The sequence below is a fragment of the Pseudorca crassidens genome, chromosome 6, assembly GCF_039906515.1.
Source record: "Pseudorca crassidens isolate mPseCra1 chromosome 6, mPseCra1.hap1, whole genome shotgun sequence".
Taxonomy (NCBI): Eukaryota; Metazoa; Chordata; class Mammalia; order Artiodactyla; family Delphinidae; genus Pseudorca; species Pseudorca crassidens.
The window spans coordinates 30,326,450-30,346,198 of record NC_090301.1 but is presented as its reverse complement, the minus strand read 5'-3'; the positions used below and the strand labels follow the sequence as shown (position 1 = coordinate 30,346,198).

The window sequence follows — 19,749 nt, the reverse complement described above, 5'->3', positions numbered from 1 at the left end:
ATCGTACGATATATGTTTCTGTTGGATTCCTTTTTCTTTTTTGTGTATATATCTATTAAGGATATTTGGTTTGCGGTTACCATGAGGTTTTTGTATAGCAGTCTAATATATATATATATGTATATATATATCTTAAAATTTGTATTTTAAGACACAAAAGACCCCAAATAGCCAAAGCAATATTGAGAAAGAAAAACAGAGCTGGAGGAATCAGGCTCCCTGACTTCAGACTATACTATATATATGATTATGTTTTTTTTATATATATATATATATAAAAACAATCATATATATAATATATATATATGAATGTTTTAAGTTGCTCATCTCTTAATTTCAAGTGCATTTTAAAAACCTTGTATTTTTACTCTCCTCCCCTCATGATTACTGATCTTGATATCATATTTTACATCTAATTGTTTTGTGTATCCCTTAACTGCTTATTGTGGACACAGATAATTTTACTACTTTTGTCTTTTAACCTCCCTACGGGCTTTGTGTGTAGATGATTTCCTACTTTTACTGTATGTTTGCCTTTACCGGTAAGCTTTTTCATTTCATAATTTTCTTGTTTCTACTTGTGGCCTTTTCTTTTTTGTCTAGAGAAGTTCCTTTAACATATGTTGTGAAACTGGTTTGGTGGTGCTAAACTCTTTCAGCTTTTGTTTGTCTGAAAAGCTTCTGATTTCTCAATCAAATCTGAACGAGAGCCTTACTGGAGAGAGTATGCTTGGTTGTAGGGTTTTCCCTTTCATTACTTTAAATATATCATGCCACTCCCTTCTGGCCTGCAGAGTTTCTGCTGAAAAATCAGTTGATAGCCTTTTTGGGAGCTCCCTTGTATGTTACTTGTTGCATTTCCCTTGTTGCTTTTAATATTCTCTTTATCTTTTTGTCATTTTTAAATTATAACATATCTTGGTGTGTTCCTCTTTGGATTAATTCTGTATGGGACTCTCTGCTCCCTGGACTTGGGTGACTGTTTCCTTCCCCAGGTTAGGGAAGTTTTCAGCTACTATATCTTCAAATATTTTCTCAGGCCCTTCCTCTATCTCTCTCTTCTCCTTCTGGGATCCATATAATGCAAATATTAGTGCACTTGATGTTGTCCCAGAGGTCTCAAACTTTTCATTTTTTTTTTTTCTGTTCAGTGGCAGTGATCTCCACTACTCTGTCATCCAGTTCACTGATCCATTCCTCTGTATCATTTCATCTACTGTGGATTCCTTCTAGTGTGTTTTTCATTTCAGTTATTATATTCATCATCTTTGGTCATTATATATTCTAACTCTTTGTTAAAAACTTCTAACTTCTCGCTCTGTGCATCCGTTCTCCTCCCGAGTTCTTTGATCATCTTTCTGATCATTAGTCTGAATCCTTTCTCAGGTAGATTGCCTATCTCCACTTCACTTAGTTCTCTTGGGATTTTATCTTGTTGCTTCATCTGGAATGTGTTCCTCTGCTGCCTCATGTTGCCTGAGTTGCTATTTGTATTTTTATGCATGTGGTACGTTAGTTATGTTTCTCAACCTTGGAGAAGCGGCCTTCTGTAGGAGATGTGCTATGCATCCTAGCAGTGCCCTCCCCTCTCATCACTCAAGCTATGCGCTCTAGGGATTTCCCCTAAGAGGTCTGCGTGGCTCCTTCTGCTGTGGTGGGCTGACAATGTGGGTGGTCTGGTGGACTTGGTTGGCCCCTAGGGTGGTTGGTTGCCAGGCCCTGCCCTGTGTGGATGCTGCTGGCAGCTGTTTAGTGGGGCCTGGTCACGAGGAGGCTGGTTGTAGAACCCTAGCGGGCCCCCGGGGCTAGTGCTGGCTCACTGGTGGGTGGAGTCAGGGTCCCAAAGACTCTGGGGCTGTTGCCCCCTCCCTCCTGGGGTTGGTGCCAGACTACTGGCCGGCAGAGCTGGTTCCTGGAGTCTGGCTGCAGGGCCCAGGGATCCCAGAGCTGGTGTCAGATCGCTTTTGGGGGGCGGGGGGTGGGGCGCAGTTCCTGACAGTTGGATATGGGATCCGGGGTGTCCTGAAGGTGACATTGGTCTGCTAGTGGGCAGGGCCAGGGCCCAGCTGGTGTGAGGGTAGGTTCTGGCGTACTGTTGGTGGACTCAGTCGGCTGGCTGTGGGATCATAGTTTTCTTGCTTCTGTTGTCTTCCCCCTTGTGGGTGAGGCTGGTCTAGAGGCTTGTGCAGGCTTCCTGGTGGAAGGGCCTGTGCCTGCCCACTAGGGGGTGGAGCTGGGTCTTGGCACTCTGGTGGGCAGGGCCATGTCTAGAGGCATGTCTAGAGGTGGCTGTGGGCTCAGGAAGTCTTTAGGCAGCCTGTCTGCCGATGGGAGGTGCTGTGTCCCTACCCAGTTAGTTGTCTAGCCTGAGGCCGTGTGGTAGGGCCAGATCTTGGCACTAATGAGCCATGATGACAGCTGCCAGGAGTGTTCACACCATTGAATGTTACCAATATATCTACCACCAGTGTTTATGGCCCCAGGGTGAGCTGCAGCTACTACCCCCACCCCCATCTCTCCAGGAGACACTATGAGACAGCAGGTAGGTCTGGCCCAGGCTCCTATCAAATTACTGCTTTTGTCCTGGGTCCCAGTGCACGTGAGATTTTGTGTGTACCTTTAAGATTGAAGTCTCTGTTTCCCCCAGTCCTGTGGTGCTCCTGCAATTAAACCCCACTGACCTTCAAAGCCAAATGCTCTGGGGGGGGCTCATCTTCCTGGTGCCAGATCCCTGGGCTGGGGAACCCAACGTGGGGCTCAGAACACTCACTCCTATGGGGGAAACTCTGCAATATATTGAATAATTATTCTCCAGTTTGTGGGTCTCGCACCTGGTGGGTATGAGACTTGATTATATCACGAGTCCGCCCCTCCTACCCGTCTCATTGTGGTTCCTTCTTTATGTTTTTAGTTGTAGAAGATCTTTTCTGGTAAGTTGCAGTCTTTTTCATCAATGATTGTTCTGCAGAAAGTTGTGATTTTCATGTGCTCGTGAGAGGAGGTGAGGTCAGGGTCTTTCTACTCCACCATCTTGTCCACTCTCCCTTAACGAATTCTTGAGTAAATATGCTTAACCTGAGCCAGTTAGTCATGTTGGCCTCACTGGTAAGTCAAGGCAATTAAATTTGAGCCCAAGACTCATTAAGCACCTACTATGGTTCAAGTACTATGCAAGACAGCAGAGATAAGACAGTCTACTTTCGTTCTTGGCAAACAAGACAACTATAATAACTCGTGGCCAATAAAGTTTACAACCATTCTATGTTGGGCAGAGTCCAACCCTTTTTTTCAGCCCACCATCCCTCCCTCCTTCTTTAAAATTTAGAGTCCAGTCTTATCTCAACCATTGTCAATCTCTGCTTCTCTATGAGAGCCCACTTTCTCCTTTCATTTCTCTACCCACCTACTATTTCCAGCTTCTGCATATATCTGACCCTCTAGGGGTGGGTTTTCTCTTTAAACTCTCTTGCGCAAATTCAGTATACATTTATGGAGCAACTTTGACGTGCAGAGCCCTGTCGTAAGCTCTGAGGAAGATCACTAGATACATGAGACCCAGTTCCTTCCTTCAAGATGATGGTGCTCCAGCACAGTATATAACCAGCCTGAGGCAGGGAGACAGGCAGATGAGGTGAGAATGAACCACTGTGGTGAGTTCAGAGGAAAGAGATTTTCTTTGCAATTGTTGGGGGGATGGAGATGCAGGGGGAGGTGAGAGGATTCAAAGTTACTCGTGCTTCTTCTTCTATTCCAGGGGGCTCAGGCCCCTTCATCTATTACAGTTAAGTATAGCCACCTCATTCCTAGCTAAATATTTTGCCAGTGACTCGGTCCTTCTAATACTGAGCCCTTTTTCCAAAAGGATTATCTTAGCAAATGTAGAAGCATTCCTTCCTTCCTTCCATAAAATGAAGACTGTTGGTACCCAAGAGTTGCCTGTCTGACCCACTTAACCTCTGATTTACAGCCTCCTTTTTGTGTGATTAAAAATAGTGACATACTGAGAGCAAAAAGAGGAAAATCTCATGTAAAGGAAGTGATCTTTATTGCTTCTTCACATGTCAGTGCCATGTCTAGGGCCATGTCTAGAGGAGACTGTGGGCTCAGGAAGTCGTTAGGCAGCCTGTCTGCGGATGGGTGGGCCTGTGTCCCCACCCAGTTAGTTGTCTGGCCTGAGACATGCCAGCACTGGTGCTTACAGGCTGTTGGGTGGGGCCAGGTCTTAGCCTGAAAGGTTAACCTTCGTTATTGCATGCATCTATGTGACTGGAAACTGTATGAGATAGTTCCGACAAATTTTCCAATCAAAATCTGAATCCTTTGGGCCTCCAGAAATGACCCTAATCAAAAATAAAATAGAAAAAAATAGTAAAAAGTATGGGAAAGAAATAAGTGAATTTTTTGAAATGTGGATATTTTCATGACAGCTTTCACAAGGAGTCATATTAAAGAAAGGAAATATAGGCTTGTGCTTCTTAAGTAAATATGGTTCCTGGGTGAGATTTTGAATTAAAAGTTTTTTTAAGAAAAATAACACCACATACAAATAAAAATTATGGGGTCGCATGAAAAATGAGGGGTCTTAAGGTGCTGATACATTTGCTATTTGGATCCCTGTTTTCATCAGAATCTTCAAAGAAGACTACCCCTGGATTTCTCAGGGTTGGCTCAAAACATGCAGCATTGCTCACTGTGATAAGCATTTCTTAGGCCCCAGAATGGGTTGGGTTTTGTACTTTCCTACAAATACTAAATTTCACCCAATAAAGATACTATGAAAAGGGAAACTCAAGATTTTTTTTTAATATTTACTTATTTGGATGCATTGGGTCTTAGTTGCAGCATGCAGGATCTTAGTTGCGGCACATAGGCTCTTCATTGCATCCTGTGGGCTTCTCTCTAGTTGTGGCACACCGGGCTCCCGAGAGCACAGGCTCAGTAGTTGCAGTGTGCAGGCTTAGTTGCCCTGTGGCATGTGGGATATTAGTTCCCTGACCAGGGATCGAACCTTCGTCCCCTTCATTGGAAGGTGGATTCTTTAACCACTGGACCACCAGGGAAGTCCCGGAAACTCAAGATTAACAAAGATAAAATATCAGCTCCCTATTCCACTTCCTTTATCCTATCAAATTCCATAGTTAATGAGCTGGGCTTTTTTGTTTTCCTTGCTTAAAACTTGTTCTTTTGTTTGTTTTAACCTTTTTTAAATTTTATATTGGAGTATAGTTGATTAACAATGTTGTGTCAGTTTCAGGTGTACAGCAAAGTGATGATTCAGTTATACATATGCATGTATATATTCTTTTTCAAATTCTTTTCCCATTTAGGTTATTACAGAATATTGAGCAGAGTTCATTGTGTTATACAGTAGGTCCTTGTTGGTTATCTATTTTAAATACAATAGTGTGTATATGTCAATCCCAAACTCCCAATTTATCCCTCCCCCGATCTTCCCCCTTTGGTAACCGTTTGTTTTCTAAGTCTGTGAGTCTGTTTCTGTTTTGTAAATAAGTTCATTTGTATCATTTTTTTTTAGATTCTGCATATAAGTGATATCATATGATATGTCTTTCTCTGACTTCACTCAGTCTGACAATCTCTAGGTCCATCCGTGTTGCTGCAAGTGGCATTATTTCACTCTTCTTAATGGCTGAGTAATATTCTGTTACATATATGTACCACATCTTCTTTATCTGTTCCTCTGTCAATGGACATTTAGGTTGCTTCTATGTCTTGGCTATTGTAAACAGCGCTGCAATGAACACTGGGGTACATGTATCCTTTTGCACCATGGTTTTTTCCAGATATATGCCTAGGAGTGGAATTGCTGGATCATATGGTACCTTTTAGATTTTAAGGAACCTCTGTACTGTTCTGCATAGTGGCTGTACCAATTTACATTCCCACCAACAGTGTAGGAGGGTTCCCTTTTCACCACACCCTCTCCAGCATTTATTGTCTCTAGACTTTTTGATGATGGCCATTCTGACTGGTGTGAAGGGCTATCTCATTGTAGTTTTGATGTGCATTTCTCTAATAATTAGCGATGTTGAGCACCTTTACATGTGCCTCTTGGTCATCTGTATGTCTTCCTTGGGGAAATGTCTATTTAGGTGTTCTGCCCATTTTTTGATTGGGTTGTTTGTTTTTTTAATATTGAGCTGCATGAGCTGTTCATATATTTTGGAGATTAATCCTTTGTCTGTTGATTCGTTTGCAAATATTTTCTCCCATTCTGAGGGTTGCCTTTTTGTCTTGTTTGTAGTTTCCTTTGTTTGCAAAAGCTATTAAGATTCATTAGGTCCCATTTGTTTATTTTTGTTTTTATTTCCATTCTCTAGTAGGTGGATCAAAGAAGATCTTGCTGTGATTTATGTCAAAGAGTGTTCTTCCTATGTTTTCCTCTAAGAGTTTTACGGTGTCCGGTCTTACATTTAGGTCTCTAATCCATTTTGAGTTTATTTTTGTGTATGGTGTTAGACAGTGTTCTAATTTCATTCTTTTACATGGAGCTGTCCAGTTTTCCCAGCACCACTTATTGAAGAGCCTGTCTTTTCTCCATTGTATATCCTTGCCTCCTCTGTCATAGATTAGTTGACCATAGGTGTGTGGGTTTATCTCTGGGCTTTCTATCCTGTTCCGTTGATCTATATTTCTGTTTTTGTGCCAGTACCATACTGTTTTGATTACTGTTGCTTTGTAATATAGTCTGAAGTCAGGGAGCCTGCTTCCTCCAGCTCCATTTTTCTTTCTCACGATTGCTTTGGCTATTTGGGGTCTTTGGTGTTTCCATACAAATTGTAAAACTTTTTGTTCTACTTCTGTGAAAAATGCCGTTGGTAATTTGATAGGGATTGTATTGAATCTATAGATTGCTTTGGGTAGTATAGTCATTCTGATAATATTGATTTTTCTAATCCAAGAACATGGTATAGCTTTCATCTGATGATGTCATGTTTGATCTCTTTCATCAGCATCTTATAGTTTTCAGAGTACAGGTCTTTTGCCTCCTTAGGTAGGTTTATTCCTAGGTATTTTATTCTTTTTGATGTGATGGTAAGTGGGATTTTTTTCTTTAATTTCTCTTTCTGATCTTTTGTTGTTAATGTATAGGAATGCAACAGATTTCTGTGTATTAATTTTGTATCCTGCAACTTTACTGAATTTGTTTATGAACTCTAGTAGTTTTCTGGTACCAACTTTAGGATTTTCTATGTATAGTATCTTGTCACCTGCAAACAGTGACAGTTTTACTTCTTTTCCAATTTGGATTCCTTTTATTTCTTTTTCTTCTCTGATTGATTGCTATGGCTAGGACTTCCAAAACTATGTTGAACAAAAGTGGCAAAAGTGGACATCCTTGTCTTGTTCCTGATCTTAGATGGAATGCTTTCAGATTTCACCATTGAGGATGATGTTAGCTATAGGTTTGTCATATATGGCCTTTATTATGTTGAGGTGTGTGCCACTTTCTGGAGAGTTTTCATCATAAATGGGTGTTGAATTTTGTCAAAAGATTTTTCTGTATCTACTGAGATCATCATATGGATTTTATTCTTCAATTTGTTAATATGGTGTAGCACACTGATTGATTTGTGGATACTGAAAGATCCTTGCATCCCTGGGATAAATCCCACTTGATCATGGTGCATAATCATTTTAATGTATTGCTGGATTCGGTTTGCTAGTACTTTGTTGAGGATTTTTGCATCTATATTCATCAGTGATACTGGCCTGTAAATCTGTGTGTGTGTGTGTGTGTGTGTGTGTGTGTGTGTGTGTGTGTGTGTGTGTGTGTGTGTGTGTGGTAGCTTTGTCTGGTTTTGATATCAGGGTGATGGTAGACTCATAGAATGAGTTTGAGAGTATTCATTCCTCTGTAATTTTTTGTAATAGTTTCAGAAGGATATGTGTTAACTCTTCTCTAAATGTTTGATAGAATTCACCTGTGAAGCCATATGGTCCTGGACTTTTGTTCATTGGGAGTTTTTTTAATCACAGTTTCAATTTCATTACTTGTGGTTGGTCTGTTCATATTTTCTGTTTTTTCCTGGTTCAGTCTTGGAAGTTTGTACCTTTCTAAGAATTTGTCCATGTCTTCTAGGTTGTCCAGTTTATTGCCATATAGTTGCTTGTAGTAGTCTCTTATGATTCTTTTTATTTCAGTGGTGTCCGTTGTAACTTTTTTTATATCTAAGTTTATCAATTTGAGCCCTCTCTCTTTTTTTCTTGATGCGTCTGGCTAAAGTTTTATCAATTTTGTTTATCTTTTCAAAGAACCAGCTTTTAGTTTCACTGATCTTTGCTACTGCTTTCTTTGTCTCTGTTTCATTTATTTCTGCTCTGGTCTCTATGATATTTTTTTTTCTGCTAACTTTGTGTTTTGTATGTTCTTCTTTCTCTAATTGTTTTAGGTGTAAGGTTATATTCTTCATTTGGGATTTTTCTTGTCTCCTGAGGTAAGATTGTATTGCTATAAACTTCCCTCTTAGAACTGATTTTGCTGCATCCCATAGGTTTTGGAGAGTTGTGTTTTCATTTGTCTCTAGATATTTTTTTATTTCTTCTTTAATTCTTCAGTGATCCATTGGTAGGTTAGTAGCATATTGTTTAACCTCCACATGTTTGTGTTTTTTACAGTTTTTTTTTTCCTTGTAGTTGATTTCTAATCTCATAGGGTTGTGGTCGGAAAAGATGCGTGATATGATTTCAACTTTCTGAAGTTTACCAAGGCTTGCTCTGTGGCCCAGCATGTGATCTACCCTGGCAGATGTTCCATGTGCACTTGAAAAGAATGTGTATTCTGCTGCTTTCAGATGGAATGCTCTATAAATATCAATTAAGCCTATCTGGTCCAATGTGTCATTTAAGGCCTGTGTTTCCTTATTGATTTTCTGTCTGGATGATCTGTCCATTGATGAAAGTAGGGTGTTAAAGTCCCTCACTATTATTGTGTTACCGTCAATTTCTCCTTTTATGGCTGTTGGCATTTGCCTTATATATTGAGGTGCTCCTATATTGGGTACATACATATTTATATTTGTTATATCTTCTTCTAGATGGATCCCTTGATCATTACATGGTGTCCTTTTTGTCTCTTGTAACAGTTTTTATTTTAAAGTCTATTTTGACTGATATGAGTATTGCCTCCAGCTTTCTTTTGATTTCCATTTGCATGGAATACCTTTTTCCATCCCCTCACTTTCAGTCTGTATATGTCCCTAGACCTGAAGTGGGTCTCTTGTAAACAGCATATATATGGGTCTTGTTTCTGTATCCATTCAGCCAGTCTGTGTTTTTTTGGTTAGAGCATTTAATCCATTTACATTTAAGGTAATTATTGATATGTATGTTCTTATTGCCATTTTGTTAATTGTTTAGTATTTGTTTTTGTAGGTCTTTTTTCTTCTCTTCCTCTTTTGTTCGCGTCTCTTGTGACCTGATGACTAACTAACTTTAGTGTTGTGTTTTGATTCCTATTTCTTTTGTGTGTGTGTTTCTATTGTAGATTTTTGGTTTGCAGTTACCACGAGGTTTTGATATAGCAGTCTGTATATAAACAAGATTGTTTTTTAAGTAAGTTGCTGGTCTTTTAATATCAAATGATTTTTTTTAATTTTTTTTTTAATTTTTTGGCTGTGTTGAGTCTTCATTCCTGTGCCTGGGCTTTTCTCTAGTTGCTGCGAGTAGGGGCTACTCTTTGTTGAGGTGCGCAGGCTACTCATTGTGGTGGCTTCTCCTGTTGTGGAGCACAGGCTCTAGGTGCACGAGCTTCAGTAGTTGTGGCATGTGTGCTCAGTAGTTGTGGTTCGCAGGCTCTAGAGCACAGGCTCAGTAGTTGTGGCACATGGGCTTAGTTGCTCCGCGGCATGTGGGATCTTCTGGGACGAGGGATCAAACCCGTGTCCCCTGCATTGGCAGGCAGATTCTTAACCACTGTGCCACCAGGGAAGTCCCTGCATTTTCAACATCCTGTACCTTTACTGTGTGTTTGCTTTTCCTGGTGAGCTTTTCCATTCATAATTTTCTTATTTCTAGTTGTGGCCTTTTCTTTTCTGCCTAGAGAAGTTCCTTTAGCATTTGTGGCAAAGCTGGTCTGGTGGTGCTGCATTCTTTTAGCTTTTGCTTATCTGTAAAGTTTTTGATTTCTCCATCGAATCTGAATGAGAGCTTTGCCGGGTAGAGCATTCTTGGTTGTAGGTTCTTCCCTTCCATCACCTTAAATGTATCATGCCACTCCCTTCTGGCCTGCAGTTTCTGCTAAAAAGTCAGCTGATAGCCTTATGGGAATTCCCTTATATGTTATTTGTTGCTTTTCCCTTGTTGCTTTTAATATTTTTTTTTTTTAATTTTTTGTCAATTTTATTACTGTGTGTCACAGCATGTTCTTCCTTGGGTTTATTCTGCCTGGGACTCTCTTGCTTCCTGGACTTGGGTGACTGTTTCCTTTCCCATGTTAGGGAAGTTTTCAGCTATTATCTCTTCAAATATTTTCTCATGTCCTTTCTCTCTTCTCCTTCCGGGACCCCTAGAATGCAAATGTTAGTGCATTTAATGTTGTCCCAGAGGTCTCTTAGACTGTCCTCATTTCTTTTCATTCTTTTTTCTTTATTCTGTCCTGCAGCACTGATTTCCACCATTCTGTCTTCCAGGTAACTTATCTGTTCTGCCTCAGTTATTCTGCTATTGATTCCTTCTAGTGTGTTTTTCTTTTCAGTTATTGTATTGTTCATCTCTGTTCTTTAGTTCTTCTAGGTCTTTGTTAAACATTTCTTGTATCTTCTTGATCTGTGCCTCCGTTCTTTTTCCTAGGTCTTGGATCATGTTTACTGTCATTACTCTGAATTGTTTTTTGGGTAGGTTGCCTATCTCCACTTCACGTAGTTGTTCTACTGGGGTTTTATCTTGTACCTTCATCTGGGACATATTCCTCTGCCATCTCATTTTGTCTAACTTTCTGCAACTGCAATTTCTGTTCCACAGGCTGCAGGGTTGTAGTTCTCCTTGCTTCTGCTGTCTGCCCCCTGGTGGATGAGGTTGGTCCAGGGGCTGGTGCAGGCTTCCTGGTGTGAGGAACTGGTGCCTGCCCCACTGGTGGGTGGAGCTGGGTCTTGTCCCTCTGGTTGGCAGGGCCTTGTCAAGAGGTGTGTTTAGCTGGCAGTTGTGTGCTCAGGAAGACTTTAAGCAGCCTGTCTGTTGATATGTGGGGCTGTGTTCCCACCCTTTTGGTTGTTTGGCCTGAGGCGTCTCTGCACTACAGCCTACAGGCTGTTAGGTGGGGCCAGGTCTTGATGGGAAAATGGTGGCCTCCAGGCCAGCTCATGCCAATGAGTACTCCCCAGGACTACAGCTGCAGTGTGTTTGTCCCCAGAGTGAGCCACAGCTGACCCTGCCTCTGCAGGAGACCCTCCAATACCAGCAGATGGGTCTGGCCCAGGCTCTTATGCTGTCACTGCTTTTTTTCCCTGTGACCTGGTGCACACGAGAGCTTGTGTCTGCCCTCCAAGAGTGGGGTTTCTGTTTCCCCTAGTCCTATGGAATTCCTGTGATCAAACCCCGCTGGCCTTCAAAGCCAGATCCTTGGGGGCTCCTCCTCCCATTGCCAGACCCACAGGCTGGGGAGCCTGATGTGGGGCTCAGAACTTTCACTCCTGTGGGAGAACTTCTGCAATATAATTATTTTCCAGTTTGTGGGTCGCCCACCTGGCGGGTATGGGATTTGATTTTATCGCAATTACGCCCCTCCTACCATCTTGTCATGTCGTCTTTGTCTTTGGATATAGGATATGGTTTTTGGGAGGTTCCAGCATTTTTTTGTTGATGGTTGTTAGGCAGTTAGTTGTGATTTTTGTGTTTTCATAAGATGAGGTGATCTCACGTCCTTCTACTCTGCCATCTTGTCTCAACTTCCCTAAAAATTGTTCTTTTAAATATGTGTGTGTGCGTGTGCACACAATATTCACAAGCACTTAGAAGTTCTATTAAAAGTCAGTGCTCAATTTTGAGCAAAAAGTTATTATAAACAATAGCAACTCCCTCCCCCGCACCAAAGAAAGAAAAATTCTTCTAGCACTCTTTGAACCTTAAAGAGTATTTTTATAGGCCAGCTCATTGTTTTCCTTCTCTCTGAAAAATTAGAAATGATAACTGTTTTGATGAGTTCTACAGAAAAAGACAGTTTCCATGATTTCATTTCTTGACAAAGAACAGGTGCCTCACTTGGTTTCTGCCACATGTAAGCAAATTCCCAGACGTAAAACTTCCCCTCAGGGGAAGCAATGTGGGTCCACAGAACTATCTTGAGTTCTGCCCCCTCTTCCCCTGGCCGTGTGAGGTGGCCGACTAGTAGGGGGAGGCGTGGGAGAAGAGCCTTGACCGTCCCCATGCGCACGCAGCCTGCACGGTGGCTGTGGCCATCAGGGTGGCTTCTGCCCTGTCACTGCTTCATCTGGCTAGTCTCTCCACGAAAAAACCAAGGCCTGCCTGTCTTTTGTAATATTCTGTTTTAAAAGAGAGAAATCTCCAGGGAGAGAACAGGACCCTAAAAGTCCAAGGCCTGGAATTCCTCCTTTCTCTCTTTCCATTTTAAACAGGAAACATTCATGCTAAGAGGGTCCAGAGGGAGTGTTGGTTGTATGTTCATTTTAAGGCAGATAATGTTTGTGTGTTGCAAATGTCAGTGATTTATCCCAAGGGCTTAAAATGAGTGCAGAAAAACCACATGTTTCACTTCATGCAGAGAAATATCATCAGTAGATTCTGAGAGAAAACACAGGTTAAGGATTTTTTTTAAGTGTTTTGAAAATCTTTAACGTGAACCAAAAGGAAATAATAGAAATGAGCACGGTGGGAGAGGGAGGAAGCTTAAAATATTACACGATAAAAGGTATAATGAATGCTGGAAGTTTTCTAAAGAAAAAATAACATTCTAAAGGAAAGGGAAGATGAAATCCCCGCCCTTTATTTCCCAGGGCTGGAGTGACACATTACACATTTGTGCTCTATTTGTCATGGGCAATTTAAAATAGAGCAAAGCAAACTGCACTGAGTAATAGCAGTTGACGCCATAATAACTTGTACGCAAACAATTTAATTTTTTTATCTGAAAACACTAACTAAATTAACCCAGGCTCAAGGATCTATCTTTCGTTATTATACACAGCCAAATTAAGACGTAAAAAAGTAGAGAGAGAATTCTATTGTTCATCCCTATGAATGTGTTCACATGCTGCTTTCCACATGGACCCAAGCTTGGAGCTTGTCAAATAATCCTGATTTGGGGAACTTACTTACTTACAGAGCTGTTTTCACATCAAACTCTGCAGATTACAGGGGGATTGTGACCCTCATTGACGGTGCCCGTATTCTTCCAGCCCTGCCATTTCTTTCACGTGTTCTACCAGGTTGTACTCTGACATTGGAGAGCTTTTCATTAATTATTATTGTTGCTGTTTTCCTCTAAAAAGGAATAATAAAAAGAGGAATGGTAGAAAGTGGGAAGGATCTGGGCATGGTAGTAGTGAATATGTGCACAGAAGGTTATGGGAGTTTAAGAGCTGTAAACAGAACTCATCTGTTTAACCCCAGGCTAGGTAAGATGCACTCATCTGTACCTTGTTTAGAGACCTATTGCTTCTGTTATGACAAATGGATCCGAAGATGCTTGTTGTCTCAGCAGAGAGGTCCAGACAGGGTCGCTTTCCGTTAGTGTTTATTCTTGCCCTTTACCTTCTGTGTGCCTACTCATTACACAGCACAACTTACAGCTGGTTTGTCTTTTCCTCATCTGCTACCGGCTGGGTGGTACTTATTGACTTTGCAGTAGAAGTGCTTTATATCAAAGTTTTGGGTGGGTAAGTCCAGGCTCTAGGTTGGGACTTTCTCTAGGAACTGTAGAAAGAGGAGGGCACACTAATCCACACGGGGACGTAACAGAAGCCAACCAGAGTTAGACCAAGACTGTGACTCATGTAAAGAGCACCCCACAGACCTAGGAGAGAAGTGAATGCAATCCCTGGGAAATTTATGACTCCAAATAATGTGTGCATTTCTTTTTTTTTTTTTTTTTTTTTTTTTTTGCGGTACACGGGCCTCTCATTGTTGTGGCCTCCTCCCGTTGCGGAGCACAGGCTCCGGACGCGCAGGCTCAGCAGCCATGGCTCACGGGCCCAGCCGCTCCGCGGCCTGTGGGATCTTCCCGGACCAGGGCACGAACCTGTGTCCCCTGCATCGGCAGGCGGACTCTCAACCACTGCGCCACCAGGGAAGCCCTAATGTGTGCATTTCTACCACCATGTTTATGTCAGGCTTCAGGGAGGTGGAAAGGAGAGGGGGCAAATGATCCCAGCTTTAATAGAGCCAAACTAAGCCTTGTTTAGGGAACTAGCTTGGTTACTATAATAAGGCCAACATATACACAAGACAGAATTCTGTTTCTCCCTCAGGCACCAATCAGTCCTGACTGACACGCTGGCTCCATGGGGTCAAGGAGCCAGGCTCCCCAGCATGTGGCTTTCTCCTTATGTCTAATATGGCCACTCCAGGGGCCAACAGAAAGGAGGGAAGAGAAGAAGAGTGTCCCTTGTTTCCTTTTAAGGGCGCACATCACGTCTGTTCACATCCCACTGGCCAGATCCAGTCTGTGGCCAAACTACATGGGAGGCTAAGGAATGTGGTCATCATCTGGGCAGCTGGCTTTGTAGTCATTGATATGTGTCTGTTCTCTTTCCAGGGGAGGACCAGTGGATCCTGTAGACTATCTGACAGCAGCACCTCGAGGGCTCTACAAGGAAAGGGAGCTTCCATATTACCCAGGGGCTCATCCTGTGCATCCGCCCAAAGGGAGCTACCCCCGCCCCCCAGATCTGAGGATCACAGATCTCCGGTATCCCCAGTACTATCCGCCCCCGCCAGCCCCCCAGCACAAAGGACCCTTCCGACAAGATGTCCCACCTTCCCCTCCTCAGCACCACAGAGTACCAGCCTACCCAGAAATGGGCAGACCAGTGCCCCGAGGGGGCAGCCCAGATCAGTACCCCTATCGAATGCAGGATCCCCGGCAGAAGAACCCCATGACCGCAGCCGTGTAGCTGAGCGCCACCAAGCTCAGCCCAGCCCAGAAAGGAAGACATCCAACATCACCTTTGTTCTTCCTACACCTTAAGGCCGCCTTCCTGTTAAGAATTCTCCATGGTACAGATTAGGTTTTTCTCGCTGAGGCTGCAACACTTGACTGCTAGTCAGAGAGAAAGAAGGGGACAGGAGTTTGGGGAGGGAAATCAGAAGGAAGAGGAAGGATGGGTCCATAAAAAAAATACTGCCTGAAATACTTCTTTTAGAATTGTTCAGTTCACTGAGAGTGACAATTGAACAGGCAGATAACAATGGAGATCTACAACATGGTGCCTCCCTGGAGCACAGACATGCCCCCACAGCACTGGCATCACGGAGGGCAGACTCTGCCCGGGATCGTCATCCGTTCAGAGACTAGCTTCAGCCACCTGATTAGAGCTGTTACGTCTGTGAAGAGTGGTTGCCAATGTGGGTGTCCTAAGTGAGTGGTTTTTACATTGAAAAAACAACAGCGGGCAAACATGACGAGTGATCTCCTTGAAATGTTTTATACCTAGAGGAAGGCTGCATTTCTTTATTTGTAGAATTTCTCAGGTTCTCAGTTCCACTCACTTGGTATAAGCATGTCACGTTTCCTTGCTTTTAGTGTAAAAGTAAGATGTGAATGCAGTCCTGGTGTCCTGGGAGAATGTACAAAGCTAGCAGAGCTTCCAGAAGAAATATATGCCTAGCATCAAGGCAATCAGGTTAAGAGGCTGACATTCCTGTGGTCCTCACCTTCCTTCCTCCCACGTCCCAGGCACGACAGCATGGAGATATCTGGTTTCCGAGGCATCCCCAAATCTCCTGCCTATAATTATTGTAAGTGGGGCCTCTATTTTAAGGCTCCCACTTGAGAGTTAAGATGTACTCGGGAAAAAGAGGGCCCACTGGTTAGTGTGCACAGGAAGCGGTGTTCTGAGATGCCAATTCCAGACCCAGTGCCAAACAGTGCCATATGCACCCGGCGTCAGGGAGGGGCTGACTGTGCTCTTTGGGAATGATAACCGGCAGGTGGTAGACAGTGGTGACTGACTCTGTGTGTGTGTGTGTGTGTGTGTGTGTGTGTGTGTGTGTGAAAGTGTGTGATTACCAGTATGGAGAATGGAAAATAAAAACGGAAAGCTTGATGAGGAAGGGAATAAAAAGGAAAAAAGCCAGAAAACAGAAGGGAAGGGAGAAGAAGCATAAAACTAAATCATTCTATATCTGCTATATTATTTCATTAACAGAAGTCAGGGCAAGACCAAGGCCGAGGTCTCCAGTTGGGAAAAGAAGGTCTTATGGCTTCGAAAAGCTGAAAGCCCACCCTCCGGAATCCATGGCAATTTTTTTAGAGCTTTGCAGCTATATTCTACTTATTTCAACACAGAACCTCTAAAACCTACAACCTAACCCAAATAAGAACATAAGAGAAAACTGAGAAACAGCAAAGCCTGGGAGCAGCAACTCGAATTGTTCAGTGACTCCTGCAGTACTTTAAACCTTTTTACATTCCTTCTTCATTCCCTCCCACAAAAAGTCTCGAGTTCAATTTAGACATATTTTGGCCAAGATTAGGATACCTCTGACTGCTAGGATTTAATAAATTATAGTATTATTGAATATATAGATTATCTATCCAGCCCAGTTTAGTCTTTTAATTTAAAATAGAGTTCTGTTACCAAGAATGATGCAACTGGTGGGTTTAGACTTAACTAGTGTTATTTACTGAACTTTAAGAGGTATCATTTTCTAAACTACCATTTACTCATGGCCCTCTTGAAAATAGACTGTCCAGTTGTTTGTGGCCCTCTATCATCTGTCTTATGCCAGGCACCTTTAGATCGTTCGCAATTTGTGCAGAGGTTGAAGATTGGGCCCTGCTCACCTAGAGCTGGAGTGCAGGTGAGCTGTAGGGTTTCCCAGCCAACATGCTGCAAGCTGCCTTCCCCTCAAGCTACATAAACCTTCAAGAAGACAATGATAAGATGAGGGAAGTGTGATGTATTTTGAAGCATTAAAAATCAGCTCTTTAGGATGTTCCATAATTTAACCAATTTCCTGTAGACTAGTGGACATAGCCAAGCCAGAAGCTTCCTCCTGGATTAAGGCCAAGGTCCCACAAGGGGCAGTGGTATAAGGTGAGACGCTCTGTGTGTGCTGGAGGAGTGACCCTTGTAGGAAGAATGCCTATATTTTCACCACGTTGCCACCTTGCGAGCATATCTCCTGCACTCAGACTCGGGGAAAGCTGCTGCAAGCATGGTTTTGTGTTGTACACACAGGTAATAAAACAGTTGCTAATCCTGAGGGGCAGCTAAGGATGTGAAGGTACTATGAAAACAGATGAAAAAAAGATTATAGCAGTTTTCTTTTCTTGCTTGAGGTAGAACACACGCCCCATTAGACCCTACCCAAAAGGAGCTAGCATTACGTGTGCGACAGTCTTCATCAAGCCAACTGACAAGTAAGAACAGCTTGAATGTAAGCTTTATAAATGCCTGTGACCCAGCCCTCCAACTGTCACCACCCAGAGGTTATGGAACTCTTTCCCAGTATTTAGGAGAACAGGTTGTTTAGAGCATTTAGAAGACCAGGCTATAATCAGTAGGTGCCCGGTAGCAGGAAATAGTTCCTGGGTTATTTATGGCCTTGGAAAAACTCAATCAGGTGTCTCCTTGTAGCTCAGAATGCTAATAGACGCCCCCCAGGAAAAGGTGGCACAGCGAGCTTGGCGAGCTACAAACCCATCAACGTACACCCACCCGGCTCCTCGCCTGACCACTGGGTCATCCAGGCCTTGAAACGATGTACTGGCCTCAAGTAACTAGTTATTTTAAGGAGCTCTGTTTGTGTCCCTTTTTGCAGGCACAGAGAGAGAAAAGGGAGCAGACCACCGAAAAATTTTAGATGCAGGCAAATTCAGTCCTCTACAAGGGAGCGAAACACAACATCTCACTAACCCATTGTGTCACTGGTCTGTGGCAGTATCACTCTTGGTATAATATTGCTTCCCTATGGTATCACACCACTGGATGAAAGGCAAGCTCAAAGTCAGGAGTATTTTCTTAAATCATGATTGACAACAAAACGGGGGGAAAAAATTACTGTGAAGCTCCTTATTCTTAGATTTTTAGATCTATATGCGTTAACCTCATAGTACAGCACAGAGCAGAGATCTTATAATCAAGAGCACGTGCAGAGCCACAGACCCACCATCACCCTGAGGAGGAAGCTCTGTGCACACCAACCGAGAGAGGAGATGTGAGACTTCACTGGAGCTTTGTTTTTGCCACCAGTAACAAAATTAAAACATGATTCATTATTCCTTCCAAAGATGTAGGAACTTCTCGAGTGAAATCTATCTCCTGAAGGAAATCCACCTGACAACTTTTGGAGTTGCCATGCATAGGGCTGGTATACACAGTGATCAAGACTTCAAAGAGTGTTCATTCCCTAACCTGTATCCACAGCGTTCATTTTCTTTGGAGGAACATCTTAGCATTTCAGAGGGATACAGAGATCTGGAGAGTTTGGTGTGGACAGCAATATGTGTCTCTAAAATTTTCATTGGCATTAAACTCTGAAATCCACAATGAATGGCCTTCAAATTGGTGCTAAATTGGGTAGACACCCTACTGCTTCGAGTCCAGGAGCAACAGAAAGTCCAGATTTAGCGCAATTAGGCAGGAGGGAGTTGGAGTCAGAAACAGCCCGCGACAGTATTTCTCTGCACTCCCGGTTCACGCCGACTTAAGTGGAAATGATGCCACAATGAGACCAGAAAAAGGAGTCTCCATAAGATATCGCTACAAAGTCACCTTTCTGATAAAAAGGAAAATGAAAGTTAGATATCTAAAATAAGCCTAGAATCTCATATGAAGCTACAACTTCTAAGGGAAACTCTCCCCCACGTCCTTAAATCGTAATAGAATCCCACACAGCCTGACTTTTAAAGGTGGGCTTCACTATCAACCCAGAGTGGAGCGCGAACTAACCCCCACGACTGTCTCCTGACTCAGCTCTTTCAGACAGTGTTATGTTCCATCCACGCTGACTGCAGTGCTATTTACTACTGGAACATAAAAACAAAACCTGCTGTTTATACAGTCACTTTTTCTAGGGTTTTCCTGTGCTTATATGATACCAAGTCTGTTCATAAGTTCTGAAGATAAATTATGTGAAATCATATTTTGGCGTAGGGGGTGGAGAATGAATTCTTTACAGACTTTTTAGGATGATCCCATTTTTACCACAGAAAGATTTTGGATATTGTTATATATGAATATATAAATTTTTCTTGTTTATTTTGCATCAAAATAAAGCTTTATTCAGTCAGTAAAAGTCAAATCTTGGTTTTTACCCACCACCGGCTTGTTTTAGGGTTTGAAGAATGAATAGGTAGGGAGGTGTGGCCCTGCTCACCCTTGAATAGCAACCTCACAGGGCAGAGGACACAGGGAAAGAGCATCCGTCACATGCTGGGCTCCCCCAAAAGCAGATGCCGAGATGGGAATGAACAAGCGGGATGTTTATTTGGGAGTGCACTTGGGTTCAGTTCACACAGAAGGCAGGGGAAGAAGACAGGATGGGGCCGAGAGGGAAAGACTGAGCTGCCATGTGCTCCCAACTTGGGCTCAGCCAACTCCACAGGGA

General features: G+C 42.7%; 1 protein-coding gene across 1 annotated transcript in view; it reads left to right on the top strand.

Moving 5' to 3' along the window:
* PARD3B (par-3 family cell polarity regulator beta) overlaps positions 1–19,437 on the top strand; it is a 1,041,103-nt gene extending 1,021,666 nt beyond the window's left edge. Inside the window, exon 23 of the mRNA XM_067740882.1 lies at positions 14,732–19,437. Within this exon, the coding sequence (XP_067596983.1) occupies positions 14,732–15,089 (358 nt within the window). The 3' untranslated portion in view covers positions 15,090–19,437. The remainder of the gene's footprint in view (positions 1–14,731) is intronic.
* The last annotated feature ends 312 nt before the right edge of the window (positions 19,438–19,749 follow it).